Source organism: Lingula anatina, chromosome 10 (genome assembly GCF_051362555.1).
Source record: "Lingula anatina isolate TDL-2025a chromosome 10, LinAna3.0, whole genome shotgun sequence".
NCBI lineage: Eukaryota > Metazoa > Brachiopoda > Lingulata > Lingulida > Lingulidae > Lingula > Lingula anatina.
In genome coordinates, this window is record NC_141776.1 from 4,200,093 (window position 1) to 4,227,578 (window position 27,486).

General features: G+C 36.3%; 1 protein-coding gene across 1 annotated transcript; it reads left to right on the plus strand.

Annotated features, from left to right (window-relative positions):
- The first annotated feature begins 23 nt into the window (after positions 1 to 23).
- On the plus strand, positions 24 to 22,415 carry LOC106167130 (elongation factor G, mitochondrial). Its single transcript, XM_086997887.1, has 19 exons — positions 24 to 227; positions 913 to 957; positions 1,204 to 1,323; positions 2,109 to 2,241; positions 2,468 to 2,672; positions 3,099 to 3,215; positions 3,848 to 3,998; positions 4,688 to 4,860; positions 9,988 to 10,066; positions 11,104 to 11,241; positions 12,093 to 12,197; positions 13,462 to 13,656; positions 14,157 to 14,239; positions 14,673 to 14,742; positions 15,201 to 15,293; positions 16,084 to 16,159; positions 16,747 to 16,815; positions 19,002 to 19,162; positions 21,911 to 22,415. Exons 1-19 carry the CDS (start codon positions 159 to 161, stop codon positions 22,088 to 22,090), a joined length of 2,262 nt encoding a protein of 753 aa, XP_086854013.1. The 5' UTR covers positions 24 to 158; the 3' UTR covers positions 22,091 to 22,415.
- The last annotated feature ends 5,071 nt before the right edge of the window (positions 22,416 to 27,486 follow it).

Consider the following 27,486-nt stretch of genomic DNA (forward strand, 5'->3'; position numbering starts at 1 on the left):
CAGTGGATACGTTACTTCACAACTGCGCAAACTCAGCGGAAGTCAGCTGGGCACGTTTTGTAAGGGACCTTTTGTAAGTGGCTTGTCGTAGATTTGCCACAACTGAAGTGTTTTTTCTTTTCGATAACTCCAGAACCGCTCAGAAGCGTTTTCACACAATGACGATCTTCAGACTTGCCGGGCCTTTTGGGCGGAGGGCATTTTTAAGTCAACTAAAGGCACGGAAGGTGAGTACGAATCGGCTGCTTAGCTGCTTATGGCTCCGTAACCCGAAAGCATAGCGAATTTCGAATAGCGATATCACCTTTTATTTCGAGGCTACTATATGGGGCGAGTAAATCCTGAGTTACGGAAAAGAGGCGCTTGCGCTCGGTGGCAATTCGCGATGGTTTTGAGTTACGGAGCCTAGGTTCCACGCTTGGGAAGTCGTCTTAGAGGCCATTAAGAATGAGAAAAGCCGAGTGCTAGCTTGGACACGACCGAAATATGGCGGACTGACTTCTGCTGAGTTTGTGCAGTTGTCACCCCTTAATCCTGTAATGGGTTCCCCGCCTCTCACACGCTTCCTCACGCATCACCCCTGCAGGGGCACAGTAATTAAATCTCGTGTCAATTCAAGTGGTTGAGGCACGAAGCGTGGGGATCTGTGTGAGAGGCGGAGAGACCATTACAGGATAAAGCGGTCTTCCTTTCATGAAGGTCCACCATATTTAGGTCGTGGCCAAGCTAGCACTCAGCTCTTCTTATTCTGAATGGCCTCTTAAGCGGTAGATGAAGCTACAAACTATATTAAATGGCTCTTGTGATGCTAGACTAGACTACAAGATTTCTGCATTTAAGTAGTAATGAATGCTTTTGTCATTTGATGTGTCTTGTAAGATGATATGATGTTTCCATCTTTAATTGTTTCAGATCCGTGTGGCTTCCTATGCAAAAGCTGCTGGCAGTGATGAACTGGTAAGTATAAGTAAATGATAACATGCTTTGAGTGTATTCATTTTTATTTGGTATTACATATAAATTGGTTTGGACAAGACTTGTGTTGTACAAGACCTTAAATGATCTATATTTCTTAATTGTGTATTATATGTACATTGTGTGCCTGTGTGTGTGGAAAGGGGGTGAGCATCCTTCACTTTCTGAAATTATTATAAATGAGATACCAGTTGAAATGAGGAATTTCAAAAGTTTGTTGTTTTACAGAAGTCACAGGAAGTCAAGCTGCTTCGAAACATAGGGGTCTCTGCACATATCGACTCTGGCAAGACAACACTGACTGAAAGGATATTATTCTACACAGGAAGAGTGGAGGAAATGCACGAGGTAATGCAGTCTATCTGAAAGATGATTCGTAAGGGGCCTTTTAGGCTCTGTTCTCACAACTTTTAGATCGATCTATCACCGCGGGGAGTCTCACTAGATTACTGTCAGATAATCCCCCTTAAGTGTCCGTCCCCGCCTACTACAAGCTTTAAGGGGTAATTAACTTTCGTGTCTGCCCGGCTGACAGCTATTTAGCGTGAACCCCCAGGGAGTTAGGTCGATCCAATGTAGGTCGATCTAATCTATGAGAATGGGGTGTTAAACAGCTACTGATCTAAGTCTATGAAAATAATGGGACAATGTCCTCATGTAAAAAGAAAAGATGAATTTTGGTAAAATAGATGCATACATTAGTACTCGCAAGGAAAAAGAAAATAAATAAAGGGCTGAATAAGATTAGAAAGAGAATATATATGCAATCTGGCATGATAGTTTTAGGAGTTGTTATTTGCTTTGGTCACTTTTCTCAGGGGGATTTGCCATCCTCAGTTGCTCTATATCTAGACGCACAAAGCAGTAAATGCCAAAATTTTTTAACAATATTTCTTTTTAGTTCATTTATATGTTTATTGGTTTTAAAATAAGTATGAACTTTGAGTTCAGGTGTGACATTTTTAATAATAATGAATAATTCTTCACCATTTGTAAGCATACATAATTTTCATTTCAGGAGATATTTTAAGTTGTACTGCCAACTAAACATTTTATGGATTTATGACTCTTTATGAATAGGAAAATAGATTGGTAAATAGATTATTCCTACTGCCATTATTATCCTTGTATAGGTTAAAGGAAAAGATAAAGTTGGTGCAACAATGGACTTCATGGAGCTAGAGAGACAAAGAGGCATCACTATCCAGTCTGCTGCTACTTATACACACTGGAAAGGACATAATATTAATATTATTGATACTCCAGGTACTTTCTCTCCTTCTCCCTCTCTCTCTCTCTCTCCCTCCCTCCCTTAACAACTCTCATTAAAGAGATAGTTATGATTAGGTATTTATTTTCAATTAGAATAATACACTTAAGGAATTTTGTATTAACCCCACTGTATGATAGGTATATTACAGGCCACAAACTTAAAGTTAGCATTATAACAATGTAGCTCTTTCATATTAGTCACAATGTCGGTATATTACAGGTCATATAGACTTTACAGTAGAAGTGGAGCGTGCTCTCCGCGTCCTAGATGGCGCCATATTAGTCGTCTGTGCTGTGGGCGGAGTCCAGTGTCAGACGATGACAGTGGACAGACAGATGAGGCGTTACAAGGTTCCGTGTGTGACTTTTTTGAACAAAATGGATCGATTGGGGGCGGATCACTACAGTGCTTTAACACAAATGAGGTACTGTTTTACTTGATTTTTCTTTTTTTTTTTTTTCTTTTTTTTTTTTCTTTTTCCTTTTTTTTTTTCAGAAAATGTTGTTAAAGTTTTTTTTTCATTTGCCCCTCAATTTGGTTTTAATTTTCAGACCCAGTTGGTCTACTTCTGTTCGAGGTGCTTTTATAGTAGTCCACTTATAAAAATTTAAAGTTGGTATTGGTTAAAAACATCACTTTCTTGTTATGAACACCGTTGCAGTGTTTCATTTACTGGATGTAACACTTCAAATTGGTTCAAAATTTAATTTTTTGTCAACAAAATGTCCTGGCTAATTTTTAGGCTAAAGTCTTAATGTGAAATGAGTCTTTATTTAAAACATATTGGCGAAGTATTATTTTTATTTTTTTATTTTATTTTTATTATGTCTTCTTTTTCTTCAATCTTCAGAAAACGGCTGGAGCATAACTGTGCATTTGTCACGTTACCAGTAGGCAGAGAGTCCCAACACAGTGGGGTCATTGACCTCATAGAGGAGAAAATGTTGACTTTTAATGAGCCATTTGGGTAGGTGGTGATTAGGCCCTCTTTACACTAGACGGCCTCCTTTCTGCTTCCTGCAGTATGACCCCCTGTTTGAGAATTAAAAAAGCAATACTTTATGTGCCGCCAACTGGCCAGTCATTGAGCATTTACTGTGCATCCAAAGCGGTGCTTTTGCCTCTCTTCTATGACCAAAGCAATGCCAGAAAGTACGCTGTCCAGTGTAAAGGGGATTTAGAGAAAGATATCATTCTTTTTTTCTTGCTTTCAAACTTACAAGAAGAAGGGTTTTTTCTTGTCATTTGATGTAATTTTTGGTAAAGGGTAAAAACTTGAAAATTTTGTCACTTGAAAATTAGTTAATATTTTTAAATGCATGAATCTGACACGACCATATTGAGTGATAAAGAGGCCCATTTTAAGGATTGACAAAATTTTCAAAGTGAAAAAAAGTATCAGCAGTGAATCTGCTTCCAACAAAATTTTCAAGACTGTACTGAGGTGATTTCTTTGTCTACTAAAACCAGGTCATCTTTATATTTTCTAAAGTATTTTTATTGTATTGGAGTGCTATCCAGTAAGCAGTTTTTTTTTTTCACTCATACTTTTATGTGATTCTAATGTGATGGCTGACATTCCATATAAACTTATTACAGTACAAATGTAGTGGCGGATGCCATCCCAGCAGACATGTTGGCTGAAGTAAAGGAAAGGAGGCAAGAGCTGATAGAGTGCGTGGCCAACGCAGACGATCATTTAGGGGAGATCTTTTTGGAGGAGAGGACACCTACCATTCTGGAAATAAAGGTAACCAGGAAACTTCCGAAAGAAGCATGTTCATATGTGTTGAATGAATGAATAAATGTGTGACTGGGATAAAATTTTTGAGTTGATGGACACTATGAATAGAAGGAAGCTTGGAGAGGTAAGCTGAGAAGTTGCCCACACACAGACGGGTAAAAAGGTTGAGTTTAAATTAAATTATTATTAATTTAATTGAATTATTTTGATGGATTGACTGATGGTCTAAAGTACAGTTCATCAACTTGATTTTTTTTTTAATTTTGAGAGTGGTACAGGTGTAATTATGTATTTAACAATTTGATTGTTTGTTGATGGATTTGTTGGACAAAAGTTTTATTGTTTACCTCTATTTTCTTCAAGTTTGGTTACTGAGAACTTGAGAAGGGTTGGTTGGTTGATCCAAGTGCTTTATAGACCAGCAGGGGCGGATCCAGAGCTATTTACTGACAGTCTTCCAAATTATCTTTGTTGGTCCATCCTCCAATTTTGACCGTCTTCCAACAGAAAAAATTAGATACCCGTCAAATGTTTACTTGAAAATCTGACCGTCATCTGGAAGACCCAAAAGACGGCCTAAATCTGCCCCTGACCAAAGTACAATTGATCAACTTGATTTTTTCAAACTCAGTGAGTAAAAAGGGAATACAGAAACAGATGTAGAACAATTTTAAGTACGGTCCTCTTCCATTCAGGCGGCCATAAGAAGAGCGGTGATAAGTCAACAGTTTAATCCGGTCTTCTGTGGATCAGCACTGAAAAATAAAGGCGTCCAACCTCTTCTGGACGGGGTGGTTGATTACTTGCCAAATCCTACAGAAGTTGAAAACTTTGGGATGGTGGAAAACAAAGACCCTTCTGGGAAAAAGTAAGTAGCATATTGAGGTCCAAAGTGAAATTTTGTTATCAGGTTTTGAAAGCATTAATAACATTGAATTTTATTGAAATTGAATTTTAATACTTTGCAAGTTTATGAGAAAAAAAATTAGTCCACATTGACTCGAGAATCAAGAAAGACTAGTAGTCCCACAAGTGAAATACTTTGTGCCCATTTCACAACTAGAAAGACATTGGCAATGTTTCATACCAACACATTATTTATTCATTATTGGACTTTAATAATTGTACCACCAGCGTTAGCGCTGGCGGTACACATGGTTTCGGTCCCGTCCGGATCGTTCCGCCGGCTCCGCCGGCTCCGTTGGCTCCGCCGGCTCCGCCGGACGGCTACCGTTACCGCTTCTCCTCCTAGACGGTAAGGGCCCCCGTACCCATCTCATGGATTTAGGTCACCTATAATCTCAACTCGTTCCACGTAAAATTTGGGCTTTGTCGGTATTGGGGTCTGGGTGTGGCACTCATTGCAATGCACCCTTGTCTAAAAATAGCAAAATTAAATGCTAATTATCTACCCTACGGAAGGAGTTATGGGAAAAATTTCTATAGACGGCTTTCCAAAAGTCATATGTGTAGATTTCAAATGTACCCTTGGATTTGACCTTTGACCTTTACTTCAAGGTCAAATGGGCCAAAATTTTCAAAAAAATGAAATTTTTTACGAAAAAAATTTTTTTTGCCCTGTTATTCAGACACCACACAGACTTAACCAATAATATTATTGGAAAGTGTTACCCTTCAGGTCATCTTTCATCTCCATGAATTTGGGGTCAATCGGTGCATTTTCACGGGAGTAGCGGCCATAAGATACCGAAACTGAAAACTGTCTCTAATTCGGGAACCGTTAATGCTAGAGACCCATTCTTTTTTGCATTTTGTAGAGCATGTAAAGCCCAACACTGGAGGTGGTCTCGGTTTTTTTGTATTCCATACGGTTTTCGAGTTACGCTGTATCAAAAAGTACATATTGGTGGTAAAAGCAAAATGTGCAGTACGGTAATGGATAATAAATTTTGAACTCGGGAAAAATAAAACATAAGGCTTGGCAAAGCAGACAACTTGTGTTCAAAAATGACATTATTTCATCAAATTTGAACTTCTGAAACTTCAGAGCACATCCTATTTCAAGAATTTTGACCAAAATGACATTTTCTTTATTTTAATTAATTTTTTCTGTACGAAATTTAAGGCACATTATGGTAACTCCAAAATTATAACATCTAGTCCCTTATATCTCCAAAACTGGCAGAGATAGGTCCATAGTTACTATTGAAGTTGAATAGGAAGTCATATACTGGCAATCTTACTATGACCTTGAAATTGACCTTTGACCTACTTTTCACCATGAACTGAACTTTGCAAATTTTTCTTCCCTTTTATCTCCAAAACTGGCAGAGATAGGTCCATAGTTACTATTGAACTTGAATAGGAAGTCATATACTGGCAATCTAAATGTGACCTTAAAATTGACCTTTGACCTACTTTACACCATGAACTGAATTTTGCAAATTTTGCTTTCCTTTTATCTCCAAAACTGGCAGAGGTAGGTCTGTAGTTACTATTGAACTTGAATAAGAAGTCATATACTGGCAATCTATATGTGACATTAAAATTGACCTTTGACCTACTTTTCACCATGAACTGAATTTTGCAAATTTTGCAAATTTTGCTTTCCTTTTATCTCCAAAACTGGCAGAGATAGGTCCGTAGTTACTATTGAACTTGAATAGGAAGTCATATACTGGCAATCTAAATGTGACCTTAAAATTGACCTTTGACCTACTTTTCACCATGAACTGAACTTTGCAAATTTTTCTTCCCTTTTATCTCCAAAACTGGCAGAGATAGGTCCATAGTTACTATTGAACTTGAATAGGAAGTCATATACTGGCAATCTAAATGTGACCTTGAAATTGACCTTTGACCTACTTTTCACCATGAACTGAAATTTGCAAATTTTCTTCCCTTTTATCTCCTAAACTGGCAGAGATAGGTCCATAGTTACTATTGAAGTTGAATAGGAAGTCATATACTGGCAATCTAAATGTGACCTTAAAATTGACCTTTGACCTACTTTACACCATGAACTGAATTTTGCAAATTTTGTTTTCCTTTTATCTCCAAAACTGGCTGAGATAGGTCCGTAGTTACTATTGAACTTGAATAGGAAGTCATATACTGGCAATCTAAATGTGACCTTAAAATTGACCTTTGACCTACTTTTCACCATAAACCGAACTTTGCAAAATTTGCTTCCCTTTTATCTCCAAAACTGGCAGAGATAGGTCCATAGTTACTATTGAACTTGAATAGGAAGTCATATACTGGCAATCTAAATGTGACCTTTAAATTGACCTTTGACCTACTTTTCACCATGAACTGAACTTTGCAAACTTTTCTTCCCTTTTATCTCCAAAACTGGCAGAGATAGGTCCATAGTTACTATTGAACTTGAAAAGGAAGTCATATACTGGCAATCTAAATGTGACCTTAAAATTGACCTTTGACCTACTTTACACCATGAACTGAACTTTGCAAATTTTGCTTCCCTTTTATCTCCAAAACTGGCTGAGATAGGTCCATAGTTACTATTGAACTTGAATAGGAAGTCATATACTGGCAAACTAAATGTAACCTTAAAATTGACCTTTGACCTACTTTACACCATGAACTGAATTTTGCAAATTTTGCTTCCCTTTTATCTCCAAAACTGGCAGAGATAGGTCCATAGTTACTATTGAACTTGAATAGAAAGTCATATACTGGCAATCTAAATGTGACCTTAAAATTGACCTTTGACCTACTTTACACCATGAACTGAATTTTGCAAATTTTGCTTCCCTTTTATCTCCAAAACTGGCTGAGATAGGTCCATAGTTACTATTGAACTTGAAAAGGAAGTCATGTACTGGCAAACTAAATGTGACCTTAAAATTGACCTTTGACCTACTTTACACCATGAACTGAATTTTGCAAATTTTGCAAATTTTGCTTTCCTTTTATCTCCAAAACTGGCTGAGATAGGTCCGTAGTTACTATTGAACTTGAATAGGAAGTCATATACTGGCATTATAAATGTGCGTTAAAATTGACCTTTGTCCTACTTTTCACCATAAACTGAACTTTGCAAATTTTGCTTCCCTTTTATCTCCAAAACTGGCAGAGATAGGTCTGTAGTTACTATTGAACTTGAATAGAAAGTCATATACTGGCAATCTAAATGTGACCTTGAAATTGACCTTTGACCTACTTTTCACCATGAACTGAATTTTGCAAAATTTGCTTCCCTTTTATCTCCAAAACTGGCTGAGATAGGTCCATAGTTACTATAAAAGTTGAATAGGAAGTCCTATACTGGCAATCTAAGTGTGACCTTGAAATTGACCTTTGACCTACTTTTTATCATGAACTGAACTCTGCTAATTTCTTTCTCTTTTAACTTCAAACTTGACAGAGATAGGTCCATAGTTACTCTTGAACTTGAATAGGAAGTCATATACTGGCAATTTACTGTGACCTTGAAATTGACCCTTGACCTACCTTACGAAGAACTTAAATTTGATTGTACCCTATATTTTTTTTGCAATAGTTTAAAAATTCTTGTTGATTGCATTTTTACAGCTTGTCAAGCACAAAACTGGTGGCTTATTTTGTGTATGTGGGGGTCTATACGAATGCGCTTGCTCCAGCTGGTGGTACAATATTTGGAAGGGGTATCGCCTCTCTGATCCTCTAGTTATGGATTATGGATTTGTCAAATTTTGCTTTCCTTTTATCTCCAAAACTGGCTGAGATAGGTCCGTAGTTACTATTGAACTTGAATAGGAAGTCATATACTGGCATTATAAATGTGCGTTAAAATTGACCTTTGTCCTACTTTTCACCATAAACTGAACTTTGCAAATTTTGCTTCCCTTTTATCTCCAAAACTGGCAGAGATAGGTCCATAGTTACTATTGAACTTGAATAGAAAGTCATATACTGGCAATCTAAATGTGACCTTGAAATTGACCTTTGACCTACTTTTCACCATGAACTGAATTTTGCAAAATTTGCTTCCCTTTTATCTCCAAAACTGGCTGAGATAGGTCCATAGTTACTATAAAAGTTGAATAGGAAGTCCTATACTGGCAATCTAAGTGTGACCTTGAAATTGACCTTTGACCTACTTTTTATCATGAACTGAACTCTGCTAATTTCTTTCTCTTTTAACTTCAAACTTGACAGAGATAGGTCCATAGTTACTCTTGAACTTGAATAGGAAGTCATATACTGGCAATTTACTGTGACCTTGAAATTGACCCTTGACCTACCTTACGAAGAACTTAAATTTGATTGTACCCTATATTTTTTTTGCAATAGTTTAAAAATTCTTGTTGATTGCATTTTTACAGCTTGTCAAGCACAAAACTGGTGGCTTATTTTGTGTATGTGGGGGTCTATACGAATGCGCTTGCTCCAGCTGGTGGTACAATATTTGGAGGCGGTATCGCCTCTCTGATCCTCTAGTTATGGATTATGGATTTGTCTTTACTAGAAAATAGACTGAAGTCAGGGCTTGACACTAACTTTTTTCCGTACTGGCCCGAGATATTGGTAAATATTGCAAGGATGATTTGACACATGACCTTTTACTTGCTCTTTGGGCCAGTGACCACATCGATTCAATGGCCCTAGGTTGGTTTTCATTGGCCCAGGGCCAGTGGGCCACCCTTAATGTCAAGTCCTGCAAAGAAGTAACAATTAACACCAATTTTCAGGCTAAAGTGATTTTGTGTAAATAGCACCAAGTTGAGACGGTTCCATCTGAAGAGAAACCGGACCATTTGTTCCTTAGAAAAAATTAGTTTTTCATCATCTCTTTTCTGTGGAGACTTGTTTGCTAACTGTGAAGCATGGTGCTTTGAGGTTTTTATTGTGCCCAGCTAACATAGGCCAGGGTGTTTTTACGGGAATTGCCCTCATATGGTGACAAGGTAGTCATTAAGACGGCTCTAGGAGGAAGATTTGAAATGTCACATCTCGTGGCAAAAAAAAAACAGTTACTCAGTTCTGAACTGATTGTGTACTTTTTTATTATGACTTTTTTTTTTTTCAGGACCACAGTGGAGAAAGTAAAGCTGGATCCTACCAGGACCCAAAAAAATCCTCTCTTGGCGCTGGCATTTAAATTGGAGGTGAGCAGACTTCAGCTTTTTCCACGGAAATGTGGAATTTTGCATTCTTTAATTCAATGCTGATTGTTCCTGAGATTCATCAAGATCTGCAATTAAATCTAGTTTCGAGTTTTTTTTTTAACCAAGGCTCATGACTGGGTGAGACAGCATGCAGAAATTAGTATAAGCTCCTCTTGAGTTGGTTAGGGACATCATTTGCGTTGAGTGTTGGTGCAATTCGCAAGCTACCATGTTGCCATGCAGTAAATACTACATCGATCTCCTCTAATTCTTGATAGAGTTGACAACCAGTGAACTGCGTGGTTAAAATGTTGCAGTGATGTGTATTCATGTTGAAGAGTGTCAGAAGTTTGTTCATATGTTAACCAGTTACAGTTACGAAACTCAAATTTAGTCCCATTGTTTTTACCCAATACTATGGACGTTCACATATATATATATATAAAGCATAGAAACAGTTTGAATAGCGTGTCCCCACAGACAGAGAAAATGTCAATGAAATATTGAGAGAACAGTTTCATTAGCTCTGTATGTATAAATTCAAATTATGGTTTTTCTTTTTATCAAGAGCTTGTAAAATATGTGGGTATTACCTCCAATATTTCTGTGACTGTCAGTCACCATCATCAGGGTGAAATGACTAGGGTCATTTACTCCCTGATGATGGTGACTGACAGTCACAGAAAATGACCCTAGTCATTTACTCCCTGATGATGGTGACTGACAGTCACAGAAATATTGGAGGTAATACCCACATATTTTACAAGCTCTTGATAAAAAGAAAAACAATAATTTCAATGAAATATTGTTTTCTATTATTGTTTGGATCCAATTTAAAGATCTCTAATTTAACAACAAGCACATGATTTGATACTTAAGCAAAGATGTCGTAGAATTTTGGTCAGCTGACTGTCATGTGTTGACTGGATGGCATGCCACGCCTCATAGGTAGAAACCATGTGAAATTTTGCAGCCTCTAATGAAACTTTTTTTTCACAATTTTTTTACAATTCTGAATTTTTTTTTTTTTGTTCCAGGCTGGTAAGTTTGGGCAGCTGACCTACATGAGAGTCTATCAAGGATGTATCGCAAAAGGAAGTACGCTCTTAAACACGAGAACTGGGAAGAAAATCCGTGTGGCCCGACTGGTGCGAGTCCACTGCGACACAATGGAGGTTAGTTTTTTTTATGATAATTAATTCCTCATACAACAACTAAGATAAGTATTTCAGTGTTTAACAGGACACCTTCATCAGGGAAAGAGGTTACAGGTGTTACAATATCCTTTTTATAGTTTCCTTTTTATACATTGAAAGGATGTTTTGGCTTTTTAAGCAGCAGGGCTAAACAGGTCTGTAGGTTTAAAGTTTTGCAAACCGAGGCTGTTTCTATCACAATTTCTGTGAGGTTTGGTATAATAGCCACTTATAGATTTTTCATGTCTGCTCTAGGGCATGTTCCCAGTGATACTTGTTCCCATGTAGATTGGTCCAACTCTGCTTGGGACACTCCTGAAATGCAATCAGATGAACTGAATGACGCCCCTCCAGGAGCTGCAAGGGGGCGATTAATTTTCACGTGCATTTGCACTCCAAACTGCCAGAAGCTGAGCAGACACACAAGTTTATCGTCCCTTAGGGACCATTCCCACAGATATTTGGATCAATCTAACTCCCTGGGGAGTCTCACTATATTGCTGTCAATTTGGCTGGCTTAAATGTCTGTCACGCCTAGTAAAGCTGTTAGGGGGTAATTATCTTTACCCTAGCTGATTCGGTAGGCGTGACAGACATTTAAGCCGGTTAGTTGATAACAATTTAGTGAGACTCCCCAGGGAGTTAGATCGATACAGATAGATCGATCTATGTATGGGAACCCAGTCTTACTCCTGGAGGCGTGTCATTCAGTTAATGTGATCATATTCAGCGCAAGCCCCTCCCCGGGAAAAATCGATATATGTAGAACAATATTTTTATTGGAAACACACCCCTTAATTTTTTTAAAATTCTTTTTGGTGTGATTTCAGACATTAACAGAGGCATACGCTGGAGATATCTGTGCTTTGTTTGGCGTGGAATGTGCCAGTGGTGACAGCTTCGTAGACTCTGCCAAATTTGCTAATATGTCCATGGTAAGTGACAATGATCTTTGACAACATCATAATTTGTAGACACCTACCTTTGCAAATATGTCCATGGTAAATGATGATGATATTTGACAATGTCAAGGAAATAAGTTATTTATATACCTGTGATAGGTAACGGTAATTGTAGATACTACCAAATTTGCAACAGTGCCTACGGTTATTGACAATGATCTTTGACAACACCATGTTTTGTTGACACAAACGCCTTTAAGTTAGTTATATACCTGTTTTAAGTGACAGTGATTGTAGACAACACCATTTTAATTTGTGGATAGAAAGTGACAAGGATCATAGATGTACCAATGGGAATGAGAGAGTAAGATGACGCCCACGTGACAAAACAAAAGACGAACACGAGTGAAGAAAATACATTCATACGGCTACATTCACCCCCCTTCTCAAAGAAATGTCCTTCCTGATTACACTTAAAGCAAACAATTGGCTTTGCATTTCTGTTCCGTGACTCACTCATTTTTTCCTCCAAATCACTTACCCGACGGCCGATTTTTTCCATGCCCGACACCAACAAATCTAATTTCCTATTTATTTCTAAGACAGAGAAATTTTCATCTTTGTCTTCATAAACACAATTTTTCCGTTGAGAAATGTCATTTGGATCAGAGTGCTCTAAATCTGATATGCGAGAAGCTAACATATCTACTTTTTTCATCAAGTCTACGGAAACATCAGACTGAGGCTTACCTTGGTATGAGGAAGTTTCACGGGAGCCTGAAAATTCTAATTCTGCCACACGTGCACTTACCATCAATTCCTGAAAAGTTTCTCCGGAATGGTAATGATGCCTCAATGCATGCTTAACGTTGACTGAAAACAATCCAGAGAAAAATTTCGACCGTAAAATTCTATCACGTTTTTTTCCTTCCCTAACTTCTGGATCTACTCTACTAATTGTATCCACTAAATTACTAAATTAATTGTTGATTTACTTCTGGTAAACCTGTGTTTAGGTCATGTAATATGAAGCAGTGTTGATTCAAAAGTAAATTGGCATCAATACAATGGCATCATGTCAGAACTTGCGTGGATATTTATTAGTATATGATACTGTTAATCAGTCAGGAGCTTTCCCGACTACTGGCGGATCCCCAGCTTTTTGGGAGCCAAAAATATCACTCCTGAGTTTGATGCAGAGGGCCCCCTGGCCCCCACGCCATATGTTCAGACTTTTTGACTAAACGGCCATCTCAATCCTGTGTTAATACAGTGTCTATTATTGGTTATTTTCTAGGAACCTATTCATGTGCCTGAGCCTGTGATAGCTATGTCAATCAAATGCGAAGACTCCAAAAAGGCAGACAATTTCTCGAAAGGAATAGCGCGTTTTACGCGGGAGGACCCTACCTTCAGAATGGAATACGATGAGGAACACAGGGAAAGCATTGTAATGGGGATGGGAGAGCTGCATTTGGATATATACTCTCAGGTTTGTATGGGTGCATGCATGCATATGTGTGTGTATGTTTTTTTTCTGTGTGTGTGTGTGTGTGTGTGTGTTTATGTGTGAGAGAGAGAGCAAGAGGGAGAGTGCATGCGCTTTTTTGCAAATCTGTTATCAATTACTGTGACGTAAGTGACTATTTTACAAAACAAAACAAATTTAACTATAAATGTATTTTGTGCATGTGTATATTTATTTGTGGGAGAGAGAGAGCAAATTGTTTATCTTATTTAAAGGCTATTTGTGAACTAACATGTCCATGTAACTGTAGAATTTGGCATGTTTACATGGGCTTTTTTGTTGGTAGCAATGTCAAAAGTAAAATGATTGAATCCGGTGAAAAAGTCATATGTTTCTTAAAAGACCAAACATATTAAAAAACCTCAGAGGCATGATGTTTTTCAGTATTTTTCTACGACCATTTCAAAAGATAGAAAAGACATAGTAGAACTATTGTCATGGTGTGATTAAATTTGTGATTTCAGAGACTGGAAAAAGAGTATGGTGCTAAGGTGATATTGGGAAAACCACGAGTTGCTTTCAGAGAGACATTACAAGCACCATGCGAGTAAGCCTTTATTTAGTGTAGTGGAGAAGTAAAATGGGATAAAAATGATAGTATATGAAAATTTTAAAAAATAATAATAAAATAATAAATGATAGTTATCAAGTTAAAGGCAGCAGTTTTCTGACCATCAGTTAGGTTGTTTTAAACTTTTAAGCTTTTCAAGAAACTATTTATCACAACTTGGTATTTATGGATTCGTATTGAATGTCTGACATTGTTATGCTTCAGTAGAACAGGTTTTTCAGTGTGTAAAGATGGTAAAAAGTAAATTCTTTCTAAAAGTCAATATCTGTATATTTGTCATCTTAAGCTACCTTTTTACAAGTGTCCACCTTGAATTCCAGATCATGATAAGATCATTCTTAATATTTTAAAGATTATTTATTTATTTATTATTATTTTGTCAATAAATTTAGTTTGTTTTTTTCTCTAGGTTTGACTATCTCCACAAACGTCAGAGTGGTGGACAGGGGCAGTATGGAAGAGTTATTGGAATTGTTGAAGTAAGTCCACCCACCTGCCAAAAATGTATTTTCCTTATAGCCAGAGACCTAGTTAACAATATTTTCAACCAAGCAGAAATTTTGAGATTAACCAATTTGGACAATGAGTTAAAAAATTGGTGAAGAAAAAGTTAATTGTTTCTATAGAAGTTATATGTTTTGACCCTTCATCAGAAAGTGTTGATCACATGACTGAGTTCTGGAAGAAACAGCTCACTTTCCCACTATCTTAATACAAAAGGCAACAAAATTGCATATGTGGAAAAGAAAAAAAATGCTTTTGCAAATCTCATATTATAAAAAATTACAGATATATGATGTTTAAATATATATTAAGAAGGCATTTCACCTTGAATTGTATTTGAAAGTAAAACAACCACAAATGTGACCTTGATTTTTTTTTTCAAGGCAAGACACTTTACAAAATATTAAGATCATTTTTTATTTCCATCTTTTAGCCTCTCCCTATAGAACAGAATACAGAGCTGGAATTTTACGACGAGTGCACAGGAACCAACGTGCCTAAAGGATACATGCCAGGCATTGAGAAGGTTAATAATAATAATAATAATAATAATAATAATACCGGAAGTAGTAATAATTTATTCCGACTTCCAATTTTTTTAGCAGAATTCTGACTTGGGCAGCCTTCTTACCTGTGGTGTCCATGACAACAAACCATAACTGCCTACCTTTTTCTCACAATATGTATCGAGTAGCTCCAAATTTTTTTTTAATAAAAAAAAAAAGAAAAAAAATCAGTTAATTTTAAAGTTAAATAACCTTAGCCATTATTGAAGATATTGCAATGAAAATTGGGATATTTTAGGAAAATGAGGTTTTTAATAAATGCTAAAAATTTCATGACTCTACCTTTCTTAGTTTTGCTACACCAAAAAAGATTTAAAAAAATTTTTTTTTTGAACTTAAAAGTCATGCTGGCCTATGCCATGCTGGCCTATATGACAGGTGCCTGTGTCTTGCAGTTTTGACAGCTCTCATTATATTTTTGATTTTATGATAATACCAAAACTGTTTCACTTTAACACTTGAAAAAATCACAGGTGAGCAATAATAATCTATCAATAAAAATGTAGAAAGCAAAATTCACATTTTGCGTTAACTGTTGTAATGTACTGAAATTACTAACTTTTTGGAGCCACCTGATATAGTATACTAGTAGTAATAATAAGAGTAACAAAATTAGAGACTTCACATTTTTTATGGCATGACGTTGCAGACTTTACAAACCCACTACTTATCCAATGTCTTTATAAAAGAGACAGTGAAATATGCATTTGAAATTGTTGGTTTGATTTTAATTCAGCTCTGTCTTTCCAGGGTTTTAGGACTACAGCAACAAAGGGTCCTTTGATAGGAAAACCAGTTTCAGGAATATCATTTACAATAAGAGATGGTATGATATCTTTTGTGTTGATAGAATTATTGATGAAGAGCAGTTGATTGCTGCTTTTTTTAGTGTAAAAAGTCAGTAGGGATGGGGGAAGGAGGTTAGTGTTGCTGAGATGAAAGGTCCCTAAACCCGAATGAACTTTTCCCTTGTTGACCAGGGACAACAGACTGCCTCTTTAAATTGAATATAGAAAATTATGTTAGTTGAATGGGAGCTTTGCAAACTTTGAATCAAATTATTCTAGATGTAGAACAAGCACTAAACCTTTATAAAGAGGAAATCAGATTTTCCAGATAAGGGGAGACTTTTCTCACTGATCAATTTACAAAATATTAAATCATTTTGAATTTGAGTTTTCCATCTTTTGAGTCACACTCCTAATGGAGACTGATGTTTTTCACTCATAAGAGTAAAAAATAGAAACTAATAACTGAAAGAAAAGCATTTACAGATTTAATATTGTTTTGTGACGGACATGATTAAGAGAAAAATTTTAAAATTGGCTGGAACTTTTATTTGTTGTGCATTAATGTCTAAAGCGAGTTGTATGTCACTCCTCAGTTTAAAATAAAGACCTGAATTCTTTCCAGGGGCCAGCCACAGCGTGGACTCCAGTGAGTATTCCTTCTTCTGTGCCGCTGAGGGAGCAATGAAGCAAGGTAGGGTTTATCAAGATGGCATTGAAAATGGGATTCCCTTGTGAAGTAGCACCCCCTCCCCCCCCAAGCCTCAGGGCTTGAGAGAGAATTGCTCTCCCCTTTTTGCCCTCCCAGCAACTCGCCCCCCTCCAAAAGCGTTAATGAAAACAAAGACTTAACGAGACAAAAACCAGCAAATTTTCACTCCCTAGGAACTAAATTTACATATTTAACAAGCAAAGGATCGGGGGCATTTTTTAAAAAAAATTTCAATTCTAGCCTGTCACCCCTTCCCCTTCCTTACCCTGTACCAGAAGTGTTTAATATATTTTTGTAATTTGGACCCAGCAGTGATTGCGAAAGCCGTCGGACCACGGCCATATGCCGGCAAAAGTTCTGTGGGCTGGAAAACCCTTTTAACTCATCGGCCCACATGTCCGACAGACTAAAGTCAGTTTCTTTAACAGACACCTCGCCTCATATTTGAATGAATTTATCGTAAAGCTCTAAGTACGCACTAATTCGCAAGTAAAACTTTAACTTGCGCCATACTGGCGCGTTTTGTAATAAAGGTCTTGAAGTGTGCGTAGCGATGGTGTGAGGGCTGACGTGTGACCCGTTTCACAAAAAAATGTATCGAAACTGAAATTACTACAGGTCAATGAAAAACGTACTGCTCAAGACTCTGAAAACAGGCCGCTCAAACTGCTTACGACTGGCCACGCGCGGACCTCTGAGAACACCTAACTACACGTGCTGGGTAAACAAGTATGGCTTCCGTCGGACTGCATGTTGAGTAAACGATAAGTGAAAAGGAGAAATATTCATTTGCTTTTTAGATGGGTGCTCTTAACTAATTTTAACGGATATTTTAAGTCATATTGCGCCTTTAGCGGTGCTATATGTCAAAATGAGGGACAACATCATTTTCCATGCGGAAAATCCGCAATGGCACAGTCAGGGTGCAAAACTGTCCATTACAGTATATTCATCTAAACTTTAGTCTTAGATATTGAATAAAAATTCTTTTCAGACTCTGGCCCATAGCCAGGGATGGTTCAGGGGTTTCGAAAGAACCGCCTCTTATGCTGACAAAAGGTCCACTCTTGGTAAAATTTGATCTAGGTACATGGCGTTTTTATGGAAAAAGACCCTCCCCCCTTTTAAAATTGCTGGCTACGGGCCTGCTATGAGAGCAATAGCTTTATTTTACAATAAAAATGGGATTTGTCTACCTTTTCCATGTAGTGCAATTATTTGGCATAGTGCAATTATCAATTCTGAAGATTTTTCCATTAAGTACTGTACAATTTTTCAGACAGTATGTTTATTTTGGAAGATTTTTCCACACACAATTATTTAGGACTTCAGAGTAGTAGCATTAAGCCTTTTTTCATTGATTTTAATCATATAAAAAATATTGAAATACAATGAATTTTCTTTAAATAATTCACGGCACACATTTTTAAAAAATGGCACACTTTTTTTGACCAAGTGGGCCAAAATGGCCCGACCAGATTTTGACCCAGGACAATCCCTGCTAACAGACAAGCATTTTTCCAAGAGTGAAAATCTAAAAAACGTTACAAAAGTTGGAAGCTCCACTTCACTATGACTTATGTTTTAATTTAAGTCAAAAATTGGAATAAAATTTACAAAGGATACATGATCTTGTGTTAAAAGATTAGAAATTAAGATAGGCAACCCAGGTGTAAAAAGGATAAAACTTAAATGCCAGAAAGCAACCAAAATGAAAGACGTTTAAACTTAAACCTTTAAACATCCTATTACATCTGGCCTGAAAATTAAAAAGCAACGATTTAAAATGCCAGACAATAATATTCATCAAAAATGAAGTGAAAATATACAGCTTGATTATTTTGTTGTGGGCCGGTAAAAAAAGGTGTGGGCTGACAAAATTTAATTTGCTCCAGCCCACATGTCTGGTAAGTTTTCAATCTCTTTCGCAATCACTGACCCAGACACATTTTAGTTGTGTTACAATTAATAATTTTCATTTCCAAACTGAAAACTATCCTCAGAATTAGCATCTTTCAACTCTTGGCTTCCTATGAATCGCTATAGTTATTCATATTCAGTTGAATTTGAATTTTAGTCATATTCTAGTTGGCAGGACTGAAAGTTTTATCTTACTACTGCTTGTCTTTTTACAACTAAATTTGTTTTCCACCTTAATTTATTTCCAGTGTATGAGAATGGGCAGTGGCAAATTTTAGAGCCTGTCATGACTGTTGAAGTGATGGGGCCTATGGAAAATCACGGGACCATGTTGCACACGTTACAGACTAGGTCCGCCATTATAACAGGAACAGACCAAGTTGCAGGCTACAGTATTATTTATGCTGAGGTAAAACCTGTGGATTTTATCAATGAAATTAAGCAACCAATCAATTTTTGTTTTACAAAGGCTATGGCCAGGGCTTTACCCAGGAGACTGAATGCATTATGGGCCATAGCAGAGACTTCACTGCTAAGGGCCATTCCCATTGAAACTATTGTTCTAGACACATCTCCTCGAGTAGCTAGTGGGTGATCAACTGTCTTGTGCAGTCGGCTTCTGGAAGAATGATGTGATTTTTTTCTTCAGTCAACAGCTAATATTGAGATTTTAGTTTTTGCCTCCAATATTTCAATGTCTATTAGGACATCTTCTTCGGGGAATGAGGCTATCCAGGTGAATATTATTAAATTATTAGCTGTTGACTGAAGAAAAAAATCACGTCATTCTTATAACTTAACACAGCTGATGAAATTCTTCTCTGGCTTCGGGAATTTTTTTCACTTTGTTATGAGTGCTACTGACTGCACACACAGGCTAACTTGAGTAGACATGATAAAGTTAATATGACTGCATTCAGCAAGAGTCCCCACAAAGCTGGACCGATCTACGTAGAACCATATTTTCCTTGGGAAGACAATAATATTCTCATGGGTTATTTTCACCTCAGAGAATTTGATTCATTGTCTTAAGTGGAGAAAAAGTCTTTTAAGATATTTGTGATGTTCCTCTTAAGTGGCTAAATTTTGTAGGTTTTGTTTGCCCTAGAAAGGATTTTTGCCTTAATATGTGGTATTTCGCTTCAAGACTTTTTTACTGAATATGTTTTTATGTACAGACACAGATGTGTCTGTACATATTGCCATCACCTGCGTCTGTCGTCGCCGTCGCCGTCGCCGATCATGTCGCCGTCGCCGTCGCCGTCGCCGTCGCCGTGCACTTTCAGCGTTAACACCATAAGTGGAAGACAGTTTTACTTTTTGGCTTTATATTTACAGAGCTGACTAATATTCATAAAACGCAGGTCAAGTTCGAAAATCAGCATGATCGGGCCATTATTGTAGAATTTATGCTGTTTTTTTCACTTTTTAGCATATATGCAACACTGTTAACACATTTCAAAGAAAACCGATTGGCCTGTTGTCATGAAACTCACAGGAGTAATCAGTCTTACTAAAACGCAGATCAAGTTCGAAAATCGGCATGATCGGGCCACTATTTTAGTAGTTATGCTGTTTTTTCACTTTTCAGCATATATGCAACACTGTTAACACATTTCAAGGAAAACCGATAGACCTGTTGTCATGAAACTCACAGGAGTAATCAATCTTACAAAAACGCAGGTCAAGTTCAAAAATCGGCATGATCGGGCCACTATTTTACTAGTTATGCTGTTTTTTACACTTTTCAGCCTATATGCAACACTGTAAACACAATATAAGAAAAACAGATGGGCCAATTGTCATGAAAGTCACAGGAGTGGTCAATTTTACTAAAATGCAGGTTGAGTTCGTAAATCAGCATAATCGTGCCATTATTTTAGAAGGTATGCTGTTTTTTCACATTTCTTCAGATTCAATTTTTAGGCATGTTAACAGTCTCATTATTAAATTAATAAGATACGTGAAAGTGTTTGTTTGACATTTCCTGCATCTTTACAACATTGTTAGTTGATTATGTAAAAATGATGGTAAACTTGTTATCATGTATTGTATAATAGAGTTTCAAAAATGGAAATAAACTCATATCATTGCAATTTGTCAGATTCAATCATTCACTATGTTCAGAATCTCAGAATGGAAGAAATTGGACATTTAACACTGCTCTATTGATACTTTTCTCATGTCATCAATTTTCTTAGTTGATCATATAAAAATGGCAGTAAACTGTTAATTTTGTTTTATGTTAAAAATTGTTAAAAATGGGGAAAAAAACATTTCAGAACAGTGCTGTCTTGTTTACATTTTGGCATTTTCAAGTTGTGACTTTGAAGTTCCATGGGCCTGAAGACCTTTGCTAGTCACATTTTCTGAATATCCATGATACTAATATTTTATTAGTAAAAATTGATGGTCATTATGCTGTTAAACATTATGTAACATTGCATCAAAATTTGAAAAAAACCTATTTTGGGCACTGCTCCCATGATTACCTTTTAAGAAAAACCATGTCACTTACTGTTCTCAAACTTACAGGAAAGAAACATGGGACTAAAATACAGCTTCAGTAGGCAATGCAATCTGCCAGATAAACAGTTTTTTTTGTGAAAATTTAATTTTTCACATATTGGCATTTTCAAGGTGTGACTTTGAAGTTCCACAGGCTTGAAGACCCAGGCTAGTCACATTTTCTGAAAATCCATGATACATACATTTTGTTATTAAAAATTGATTGTCATTATGCTGTTAACCATTATGTAATATTGCATCAGAATAGAAGAAAACACAATTTTGGGTGCTGCTGCCAAGATGACCATTATGGGAAAACCATGTTACTTATGATTGCCAAACTTTCAAAAAAGAAATACAGGACTGAAATGCAGCCTGAGTTGGAAAAGCAGTCTAATTGACTTCTTTTTCTGGAAGTTTTACATTTTCAAAGTGTGAACTTGAACTCCCATGGGCCTGAAGCTTTATGCTTGTTTCACATTTTACTTACATTGGTATTACCTGTTGAGCATAATTAAAATTTGATGTTGAATTTGCAGTTTAACATAATGTACTTTTGCATCAGAATTGACAGTAGCCTATTTTGTTATTTCCTGCTTTTTGTCTGTACATTTGACAGCTTTGCTGCCTTGTTTTAATATCATTTCAGGCGCCTCTTAATGAAATGTTTGGATATTCAATAGAACTGCGCAAAGTTACGCGAGGAGAAGGAGAGTTTTCCATGGAGTTTGCTCGCTACTGCGTTGCCACACACAAAACACAAACTGAGCTTATACGAGAATATCAGAAAGAAAAAGGAATTGACTTAAAGACAAAGAAAAGACAATAAAATAAAATTATTTTAATTTTTAAATTATTTATGACTGTGTATACTGTTTGAGAAAAATGAAAAAAAAGGAGCTAAAAGTAGAACAGTTCAGGAATGGTGCAAAGATGTGTTTGTGTGCATTGAATGTTAAGGTGAATATGCTGGAAAACTGATCAAAGACTGCTTTATTCAAATAATTTATGTTTAAAATCACGCAACAGCTTTTCTATTGACATTCTATCCCAGTGTCTATTGTGTTTTCAAGAAAGCATTGTAATATATGTACATTTACACCATCTTTGTGAGAAAAGAATAAAAGAATGACTTTTGTAATTTTTGAAATTGATCCCCAGAGTTGAGTTTTAACAGATGGTATATATTTTTCTGTGAAGTTTGAGATAATGTGCTGAGTTGTCACCTAAAAATTTTATTTGTGAAAAAAAACTTTATTTCTATTTATTTATTTATTTGATTATCTCTAGATGTAATTTGTCTCTAAACTAGAGTAGCCAAGCAGCTACACAGTACTCCTTGGAAGTCCTTTTTATGTACAGACACAGATGTGTCTGTACATATTGCCATCACTTGTGTCTGTCGTCGCCGATGCCGATGCCGATGCCGATGCCGGCGCCGTGCACTTTCCTTGTTAACTCGATAAGTGGAGGGCAGTTTTACTTTTTGGCTTTATATTTACAGAGCTGATGAATATTCATAAAACGCAGGTCAAGTTTGAAAATCAGCATGATCGGGCCGTTATTGTAGAAGTTATGCTGTTTTTTCACTTTTCAGCATATTTTTCACATTTCCTCAGATTCAATTCTTAGACATGTTAACAGTCTCATTATTAAACTAATAAGATACATAAAAGTTTTTGTTTGACATTTCCTGCATCTTTACAACATTGTTAGTTGTAAAAATGATGGTAAACTTGTTATCGTGTATTGTGTAATAAAGTTTCAAAAATGGAAATAAACTCATATAATTGCAGTTTGTCAGATTCAATTATTCACTATGTTCAGAATGGAAGAATGGAAGAAATTGGACATTTACACTGCTCTATTGATATTTTTCCCATCTCATCAATTTTCTTAGTTGATCATATAAAAATGGCAGTAAACTGTTAATTTTGTTTTATGTTAAAAATTGTTAAAAATGGAAAAAAAAAACATTTCAGAACAGTGCTATCTTGTTTCCATTTTGGCATTTTCAAGTTGTGACTTTGAAGTTCCATGAGCCTGAAGACCTTTGCTAGTCACATTTTCTGAACGTCCATGATACTAATATTTTATTATTAAAAATTGATGGTGATTATGCTGTTAAACATTATGTAATATTGCATCAAAATTTGAAAAAAACCTATTTTGGGCATTGCTGATGACCATTTAAGAAAAACCATGTCACTTACTGTTCTCAAACTTACAGGAAAGAAACATGGGACTAAAATATAGCTTCAGTAGGCAATGCAATCTGCCAGTTAAACAGTTTTTTTGTGAAAATTTAATTTTTCACATATTGGCATTTTCAAGGTGTGACTGAGGTTCCACAGGCTTGAAGTCCCATGCTTATCACATTTTCTGAAAATCCATGATACGTATATTTTATTATTGTACCATCAGCGTTGGCGCTGGCGGTACACATGGTTTTAGTCCCGTCCGGTCCATTCCGCCGGCTCCGCCAGCTCCGCCGGCTCCGCCGCCATGTTACCGTTACCACTTCTCCTCCTAGACGGTAAGGGCCGCCATACCCATCTCTTGGATTTAGGTCACCTATAATCTCAACTCGTTCCACGTAAAATTTGGGCTTTGTCGGTATTGGGGTCTAGGTGTGGCACTCATTGCAATGCACCCTTGTCCAAAAATGGCAAAATTAAATGCTCATTATCTACCCTATGGAAGGAATTATGGGAAAAATTTCTACAGACGGCTTTCCAAAAGTCATATGTGTAGATTTCAAATATGCCCTTGGATTTGACCTTTGACCTTTATTTCAAGGTCAAACGGGCCAAAATTTTCAAGAAAACGAATTTTTTTACTAAAAAAAATTATTTGCACTGTTATTCAGACACCACACAGACTTAACCAATAATATTATTGGAAAGTGTTACCCTTCAGGTCATCTTTCATCTCCGTGAATTTGGGGTCAATCGGTGCATTTTCACGGGAGTAGCGGCCATAAGATACCGAAACTGAAAATTGTCTCTAATTCGAGAACCGTTAATGCTAGAGACCCATTCTTTTTTGCATTTTGTAGAGCATGTAAAGCCCAACACTGGGTGGTCTCCGTTTTTTTGTATTCCATACGGTTTTCAAGTTACGTTGTATCAAAAAGTACATATTGGTGGTGAAAGCAAAATGTGCAGTACGGTAATGGATAATAAATTTTGAACCCCAGAAAAATAAAACATAAGGCTTGGCGAGACAGACAACTTGTGGTCAAAAATGACATTATTTCATCAAATTTGAACACCTGGAACTTCAGAGCACCTCCTATTTCAACAATTTTGACCAAAATGACCTTCAGAATTGACAGTAGCCTATTTTGTTATTTCCTGCTTTTTGTCTGTACATTTGACAGCTTTGCTGCCTTGTTTCTTTTTTCTTTCTTTTTCTTTTTTTTTTTTCTTTGTTCACGGCTGGGTGGAATTTAAAGAAATGTCTGTAAGGTACAATTAGGTGTAAAAGAGATGTTTCAAATAAAAAAATTAAAAGTTTGACTTTCATCCTCGTGACTTTTTCCTGTGACTGAAAAAAAAAACCTAAAGTGAGTGGAAAGTTAAGGAAGTACTTAAGGGTTTCACTATTGGGCTTGAACGCTAGTTGAATTATCTTAAGAACAAAAATGGCCCAATGTAGTTCTTAATAAATTCAGTATACTGATAGAAAGCATTTTGTTTATTGCAAAAAATAAAAAAGCTAAAACGGACGCAGTAATAAAATCAAATATCTAAACTAGAGTAGCCAAGCAGCTACACGAGTAGTAAGATCGAAAATGAAGTAAATACACGTAAAATAAAGAAACAACATTATTTAAGCTCATAAATTAAAATAATCCGTTTCAAATTGGTACCAGCGCTGGCGGCATTAACGCCTGCATAGCTCACATATTAGCATTGAATGAAGGCGCACAAATCATCAATCTATATCAAACAGAATGGCGCACCCTGACGAGTAAAAATAATAAAACATCAAGGCGTGACGCTTATGAATATCTTGAATATTAGCCAGACCTGTGCCTCAAAAAAAAAAAAAAAAAAAAAAAAAAAAAAAAGGCAGTAACAGAGCAGCGACAAAGGCATAACTGGCCACATTTCCTTCCATCAGTACAACTAATCGATCCGGATGGAGTTCATGAGTTCATTCCATGCATTAATTCTTGCAGTACTCAACGCTTGGATTTCGTCACAGCAGAGAAAAGTACATAGAATTAATTAAACCAGAGGCAGATCTGTGGATATCTGTTGACAAATGTCAATCTGTCACCCTGGTAGGGGGCGCTGTGTACTGATGGCACGTCTGTCGTTCTGGCACCATTCCCAAAGTCGTCTAAGGACGTTAAGGACTCACCACACTTACGATAATGACTCGATCTTGTCAGTGGGAAAAAATTATCAAACTTTCTGATACAGATCATTTTAAAACCATAAATATTCTATTTTTCTATAGCAGTTGTGGTGCTTTTAAATAATGCATAGCACAGAACTATAAGGTGGTCTACTTTTCAATTTTGTTGCTACCACTCAAAAGGATTGCTCTTATTTTGAGAGATCAAGACTTGAAAATACAGTATCTGTAAAATTCACAATTTTCCCCCATTGAAAAGATCGATTCATTACCGTAGTTGTCAACAGAGATTATGGACTATCTACGAATGACCATATATATACAGTATCAGAAAATTTGTGGGTTTTGTGGTTAATAATATGTGCGTTAGTGCTAAAAGATCTTCGGGTAGTGTTTGTAAACGCCCAATCCGTTTATAAGGCTTGATTTTGTCGACCTTTAGCTAATGCAATCACATTTACAGTTTAATGCGCCTAACAGGCCCTGTGTAGAATATCAAAAAAAAAAAAAAAAAAAAAAAAAAAAAAAAAAAAAAACACTAGTACGTTGGAAACTAAGAGGAGGCACGTTAGTCTGTTAATCTGATTGTATTCAGTGACACTCCCCGTGGAGTTCGCGTGCATGAGATAGGTCGATAAAATTTATTGTGAACAGGTCCTTTAAGATGGACACTGAAATATCGGAGTGCAAATAAACTTGCTTTAACTATTGATTGAACAAGGGTGTTGCTATGACCAAGTTGTGAAACAGGTGATGAAATTACTACATATATCATCGATTATAATTTGTATTGCAAACATTGAAATGACTGGATCAGAAATTTGATAAATTATACTTTCTTTGTGGATTTATTTTTTATTATTATTATTATATGTAGGCAAAGTATTTGGCCATTGCAAGTTCCTCATACATTTTTAAAGAAGTAATAATAATAATAAAAACCGAAGCGTTTTTTTTTTTTTTAATCGAAGCATAAAAAAAGAACAGTTCATGTTGAAATTAAAAGAAACAGAAACGGTGATTTATTTATTTTTATCTATGATTATTATTATTAATGTGTTTGTGTGCGCAGGGATGTGTGTGCGCGCTTGGGCGTGTGTGTGTTCGGGTAGGAGATGTCGGGCGAGGCAGGAAATCTCCCGTTTCGGCAATTCCAATTGTTTAGCGGAGACACCCGAACATCTACGCAAAGTAATCGCCGTGCACGGTGGAAGAGGACATTGCATTTTGCAAATTTCTCAAACGTTAAATTTTAGCTTAAATTTCGATTGTTCAAAAGATATTTGGCACAGCATCCGGACCAAAGCTGCTGAAGCGCTGACATTCAATCCATGCAGCGGTACTTTCAGTATATTTTGCTGGTTCTCGTAAAAGTAGATGTTTATTTTTTATTTTCTTTAACATGTTTTTTAATCAATATTCTGTGCATTTTTATTGAGCAAATTAACCCATTTGCATAACACCCAAGGAGTGTTACCGGAATTGTGGGTATCTGCACAATGTACATTACGGGGGCAATTTTTTTTAATTCAATGACGAGAAACAAAAATCCATTTGACGAAAACAGAAAAGTGAAAAATAAAGTCAAATATGTAGACCCTAGGCATATATATATATATATATATATATATATATATATATGCGAATTCGATTTTTTCTAAAAATCTGGTGGAAGAAAGAGAGAAATTTAGCTTTTTGCGAAAGATCTTTTTGCGTAAATCATGAAATATTTAAGTCATGCCTTATTATATTATGGTTGTTTCTTGTATTCGGTAACGAAGGTTTTAGTAACAAAAGTTTTAGAAATAACAACCCGTTTGGATAATATTAGCACATTATTAATGCTAACAAAATTAT

What these genes read in the sequence shown, in the direction of transcription:
- LOC106167130 (XM_086997887.1), top strand. Translation starts at nt 159, where the DNA reads ATGACGATCTTCAGACTTGCCGGGCCTTTTGGGCGGAGGGCATTTTTA. An exon ending in AGTGCTTTAACACAAATGAG is followed by an intron (nt 2,673 to 3,098) that starts GTACTGTTTTAC and finishes TTCAATCTTCAG; the next exon opens with AAAACGGCTGGAGCATAACT. An exon ending in ACATGCCAGGCATTGAGAAG is followed by an intron (nt 15,294 to 16,083) that starts GTTAATAATAAT and finishes CTGTCTTTCCAG; the next exon opens with GGTTTTAGGACTACAGCAAC.